This window comes from Erithacus rubecula (assembly GCF_903797595.1).
Source record: "Erithacus rubecula genome assembly, chromosome: 15".
Lineage (NCBI taxonomy): Eukaryota > Metazoa > Chordata > Aves > Passeriformes > Muscicapidae > Erithacus > Erithacus rubecula.
In genome coordinates, this window is record NC_136667.1 from 11,424,449 (window position 1) to 11,430,448 (window position 6,000).

At 37.7% G+C, this 6,000-nt stretch overlaps 1 protein-coding gene across 3 annotated transcripts in view; it reads left to right on the forward strand.

Moving 5' to 3' along the window:
- Positions 1 to 4,973, forward strand: part of TMEM164 (transmembrane protein 164) — a 29,901-nt gene extending 24,928 nt beyond the window's left edge. For all 3 annotated transcript variants that reach the window (XM_079319274.1, XM_079319273.1, XM_079319275.1), the window contains 2 exons: positions 3,665 to 3,765; positions 4,184 to 4,973. In XM_079319274.1, the coding sequence (XP_079175400.1) occupies positions 3,665 to 3,765; positions 4,184 to 4,390 (308 nt within the window). In that variant the 3' untranslated portion in view covers positions 4,391 to 4,973. The remainder of the gene's footprint in view (positions 1 to 3,664; positions 3,766 to 4,183) is intronic.
- Positions 4,974 to 6,000: the final 1,027 nt, after the last annotated feature.

Consider the following 6,000-nt stretch of genomic DNA (forward strand, 5'->3'; position numbering starts at 1 on the left):
AGCCTCTCTTGTAGCTTGAATATTTGAGGATTATCTTGTTTGATGATTTAAGAGAGAGGAAGAGGAGGGGATGTGTCTCTGTCCTGTGACCCTCTGAATTTTATGCACCGGGCAGTTAGAATTAGTTTGAAAAATTAAATATATATATGTAAAATAGATGGAGAAATTAGAAGGGCAGGTGCCAGTATCTGGAAGAACTGCTCCTATATGAAGGTGGAGGAAGAGCTACTGCTTTATGGAATATAAAAAATTATTCCTGAGAGAAGCAAGTACTGAAAGTGCTCTGTCTGAGCTAGTTCTGATGAGAGTATCTGGCACTGAGGGGAAACAGAAAACTCCTGGCAGAAGATACTGGTTTGAAACCTACACATGGAGTCAGAACAGCTGTAGGAAAAACACAGATTTCAGGATTATCCTCTTGAAAACATTTTTTTCCTGTTTTCCTCTGGAAAGGAAGTTTTATCTCTAGGCTAGCTCAATAGGCCACTCAACTGGAATTAACCCTCTAATCAAGGGAAATGAAAGGAAAATAAATTTGCCCTCACATTTTTTGTAAACTTGAAAATCAGAGTATTGTAATAGTTGCTCTGAGTTTTGGATTGAGCAGGTCGACTTGTAATTATAAAACAACTGAATGAGAGTGTGTAGCACTGGAAAACTCATAAAGTTCATATGAGAAATGTGCAGAAAATATCTCAGGTATGAATTTAAAATCATTTTCCCAAAGCACACTGTGGAATTTAGAGTGCCCCAAAATGTTTTTGTGTGGAGGTCAGTGTCCTTTTGTCCTTTAATATCCAGATAGTGCTACTGTTAAAAATCACACCATTATTTTCAGGATTGCAAAGTCTAGTAAGGAGGGATCATTTTGGTACAAGGCAAGAACAAAAATCTGTGGAGAGTGAAAATTGCTGATGTATTTTTTTAAGATGTTGCAACAGAGCAAGGATGTAGCAGGGTGAAATTCCTTGCTGGGGGAACTGAGCAACTCTGCTAAGGGACTTCTGAAATACCATTCTCTGATTAGACTGAAACTGGACATGAGAAGCCTGGGTTCAAAGCCAGATTGTGCCATGGGTCTGTGTTGTCACCTTGTGCAATTTCTTTAGTCTTTTAATGACTGTTGTCTCCCTCCAGTCTCATTTTATAGCTGGAGTCTGCAGGTCTCTCCTATATTAATATTTATACCCTACCTGTACCATAAGCCACCTCAATATGTGTTTTAGCTTTCCTGCGTGCTCACCCCTTTAGACTCTTACCAGGCTTTGTCAAATACTTTTGAAATAACACAGGCAACTGCCAACAGAAACCTAATTTGCTTTAGCACTGCTCAGCCAGTTCCCAGGAGCTGCTTCAATTCCTTATTTAAATTTAATGCTATGTTTTGTATTTAGGTTAAACATGCACCTAAAATTGCAAGGACAATATAAATAAATTTTGCAAGTCATGCAGTGTTTTCTTTACAGCAGAGGGAGCACAAAGAGTTTCTGTAAAGATTGACCAGGACACCTTAAATAGGTGCAGCCAAAAATAGAGTCATGATCTCCTGCACTCTGACTCCAAAGCTTATTCCTCCTCTTCTCTCTGTAATGAAAAGCATATTCAAGGAGTTGTCACCTATCAGATGTTTTCAGGCCATGGAGTTTAATGATGTTCATTGCTATCAAAATCAAGATTTCTGTACCATTTTCTGCATAGGATGTCAGCTCTTAGCTCACACTTGCCAAGTGCATCCCAAGAATTACTGTAGGGAATTTTTTCTCTTTACCTGCAGAACTTAAAGTGATTCCTGGCGAGTTCTCTTTTACCTTTGCTTTTACTTGCTTGTTCAGGCACTTCTGGCCTTCACCTTCCCACTGCATTAAGAAACCTTACAAGTTGCCCTCTGCCCAAATTTATCATGGGCTCCCCACGTTCCCTGTTCCCTGAGCAGAGGTACCTGGAGTAATGACACTGCTGCCAGTTCCTCATTAGAGGCAGGAGGGCTGTGAGAGGTGCAGATGTGCTGCTGGCACTCACACATGCACAGCCACTCTCACCCTGTGCAAGCAGCAGCACAGCACTTGTGTTCTTAGGAGTGGACACTGCATGGATGAGCAGTTTTAGACAACAGCATGTAGATGATTTTTGACTCTATAGCATTCACAAAATGTTATTTAATTGAACTTATTTCAGCAGCTACTATTTTTGCAAAATCAATTTTAACTGGTGTGATGGGTACAAATTATGGAAGGAAGCTATACAGAAAATAATTTTGAAAGGATGACAGAGCTTGAGGAAGCATTGCTCTAGAGATCTTAAACCTGAGCTGGGATGCAGCATTAAACAGTCACAGCAGTTACTTGTGTTTATCTCCACAGATTTCCATACACAGCATTTTCATAGCAGCTATGGTCTGATGGGTGCTGTGGTAGCTACTCTGCATGTGGAGGTATTTAGGTTCCCAGTAGCCTTGTACAGTATGCTGAAGTCTTTAATTACTTCCTGGTAATTACTGAGTGTGCTGGCTAGCCACAGCAAGTATCAATATTGCACTCTATGCTCTAAGCTGTCCTTTGAGTACTGGATAAATGTTCCAGTATTTAATAATATCTAATGGATCAGAGAGCAGATAAAAGCAGATAAAAATTGCCAGTGTATTTTTATAATCCTCTGAAACTCTTAGAGCAGCCAAACAGCATGACATTGTGCATCTTTATTTTGTGTTCTGAGGCTAAGTCATTGAAGTCATAAGGAAAGTAATATTTTCCCACATATTTTACAGTGCAATTTTAATGTCTGCTAGTAAGGATCTTGAGAACTCTGTAAACTGGTTTTGTTCTTACCATATGAAATTTCAATTTTTAATTCCCAAGATAGTCTTGTATCTGAGTAATGTTATTAAATCTGATTTAGTTGGTACATTGTAGATCAGGGAACATTGAGTTTTGTCAGTAAAATTTGGTTTTGAGAGGGTAGAGAAAGGCTGGAATAATACATCTGCTACTTCATTTGAAGGGACAAAGTATTTTACATAATCTGTGATATCTACTGATTATAAAACTATTTGTAGTGTATATCTGAAAATATCTCCACAATAGCTTTAATTTAAAAGCATAGTGTGATTAATGTGATTAATGGATTGACCATCTGATAACAGCTTTTCTGTTCCTTGGAATTATTGGTGCAAGTTCCTTTTAATAGTTGTTAAACAATCATAAAATTAGGAAATTACAATTAAGCTGTGCTCTAGTATAGGTTGTGCTGAACCTCCTGCTGCCAGTTCTGTGCATGCTGAAATCATAATCCCTGCAAGAAGCAGGTGTTTAAGTATAAATAACATGGTTTTTTGAAGATTCTTTGTACAGCATTATTACATTTATTACTTCTGTTGTAGAAGGAAGAATGAAGTAAAAATCATAGGTGTTGGTAAAAAATAGACAAATTTAGCAAGGTAACATATATTGTACATTTCACTGCTGGACAAGAAGGAGGGAAGAAGCTGATCAGGATGCTTCAAGTAAGAAATAAAGCTCTCAAATATTAATTGCTATAATGGTATTGAGAAGGTTATCAGCTCAAGCCAGATGCCCTGACATGCAGAGAGCAGGAGAGAGAGGATTCATTGAGAGTGTGATGGGAACAGCAGTGCAGCTGAACATTAATGTATTCCTTTCTTTTCAAGGTGTCTACACCCCTGAACCACTCTGCAATTTCTGGTGGGCTCTTTTATCCACGGGGTTTATGTTTGTGTATCATTTTAGCATCTTGCAGATCCTGGGATTGGTAAGTAAACCCAGGTTAATAAATAGATAGTCTGCAAGTACATTCTGAGTAAAAACACTGAGTAGTTTGAGTGTCCAGGTCTACATGGATAAGACTGCTTGCATGCAAATTTTGTATAAGGCTACTAGTATTCAAATTGTGTGTTCTAATGATCATTTGTGTATTCTGTCTTGCGAGTACTGGTAAAATATTTCATAGATTAGTTATGTACTTGCATAAATCCATTTATTAAATTTGGATCTGCTTTCTTAAATTTCTATCTGCTTTTTTTCTGAAAGCTACCCTTCTTGTGTTGAGCAAATGTGTCACCTGAAAATTTTTTATTATTATGGTAATTCTCTATATTTTCACTATTTTTACATGAATCAGTGTAAGATAAAGATATTGTTAATTGATAAATTTATTGTTGCTTCCTCAGGTTACAGAAGTGAATTTGAACAACATGTTGTGCCCAGCCATCTCAGATCCTTTTTATGGGCCCTGGTACCGAATCTGGGCATCTGGACATCAGACTGTCATGACCATGACCCATGGGAAGCTCATAATCCTGCTCTTTCAGAGTGCTGTCCCCACCTTCAAATGGAGCATGGACCTGCTTAGACTCCCAGCTAAGAAAATAGACTGAAATTTCTCCCCACAGAGTAGTTAATACAGGAAGCAGAGATACACTGGAAAACAGAGCTGGGAGGGGAGAACAATGGCTTTGTACTTCTTCCCACAGTTTTTTGCCTCAAAAACAACTCTGCAATGAAGTGAGTTTTTTTTTACCTGATGTTTCTCACTGCCTATTGCCAATGGCAAAATTCGTGGCCTTATTCCGGGGAAGGATTGTGTTTTATACATTTTGTATAGATTACAGTAGAATCTTGCTAAGCCACCATTTAAAATTAGGCCAGGACCTGTGCACATTCCAGCAAAGAGAGTGGCAGTGCTACCTCATTTTGACTCATTTTGCATTAAAGGATAGGAAATAATGCTGAATTATTTATTAGCACTCCACTGATGTGAATCAACATGCTGAACTGCATCATTGTGGCTTAACTCTTAAAGCTTGAATGTTCCAAAATGGTCACAGGAAACTGTGCATACTTAATCTTCCAGTCAGAAGTGCAAAATGGTGAGGTTCTACTGTATTTTCTTTAAACTGGTTGAAAATGTTGGGGAACAATAACTCATTTAAAAAAATTAATCAACTACTTAATTTCTAAGCTGCAGTACCTATCTAGTGAAGTCCCATCATTATGTTTTAGAGATGCTTTTATTTCGGTGACGGGAGAAAAAGAATGTTGAAATAATTTCAAAAGACTATGTTATGTATAAGCTACTGCATCCACTGTTCTGTTCTGACTTTCAACAAATTTTTTTTTTCACTTACCTTAGACTGGAGAAGGAGTGGAGATACAAAGTCCAATGTAAATATCAAAGCTTTTTTATACTTAGTAGCTTTTGAAACATTCCTGTTCTGTCTATACTGACTCTTACTCACCAGACTGGTTGGTGAAGAAACCAAATGAAATTTTTCCCCTGCCCCTACAGTTCTGCTATATCATGTGTACTGATTTTAAAATACAGGTGTAAAAGGAGTGTCAAATCAGGGTAGGCCTCTACTCCAGAGAACAGTTTAGTAGCATGACCCATCAACCTGTCTTTTGGAAAATCAGGATGTAGATGGGCAGAATGATCAACTGTGTGTACCTACTCAAATTTTGCAGAAGGAGAAACTATTGGGCAGAAAGATGGGAAATCCTGATTGTGTTCTTCCAGAACTGTGAGTCCATTATGCAGACTGTTGAGTTTCAGGGCTGCAGGTTTTTGTTATACAGAAGTTTGTGGGAATTTATAGATGCATTGTGTTGTCAAAGCTGGGACTTGTGAGATAAACCAAGGCCATCATACCTCCTCCAGCTAGATCACCTGAAGGTATGTGCTGAAGGTACAGACGATTACACCTCAGGAAGCAAAAGTAAATTGACTTTTTTTTTTTCCTTAAAAAAGAAAAAAATTCTTTGGTGAGGGAACAAACTATTAAAGTATTTCTACTCCATATGATTAAAAAAAGTGCACCTCAATCACATATACATTGTCCTGTATTCTGATTTACAGACTGGTTTCTGGCTTTCTTTCATGCCTTGCTGTATGTGTGTGTATGTGTGTGTGTGTATGTGTGTGTGTATGTGTGTGTGTATGTATATATATATATATATATATATATATATATATATATATATATACCGT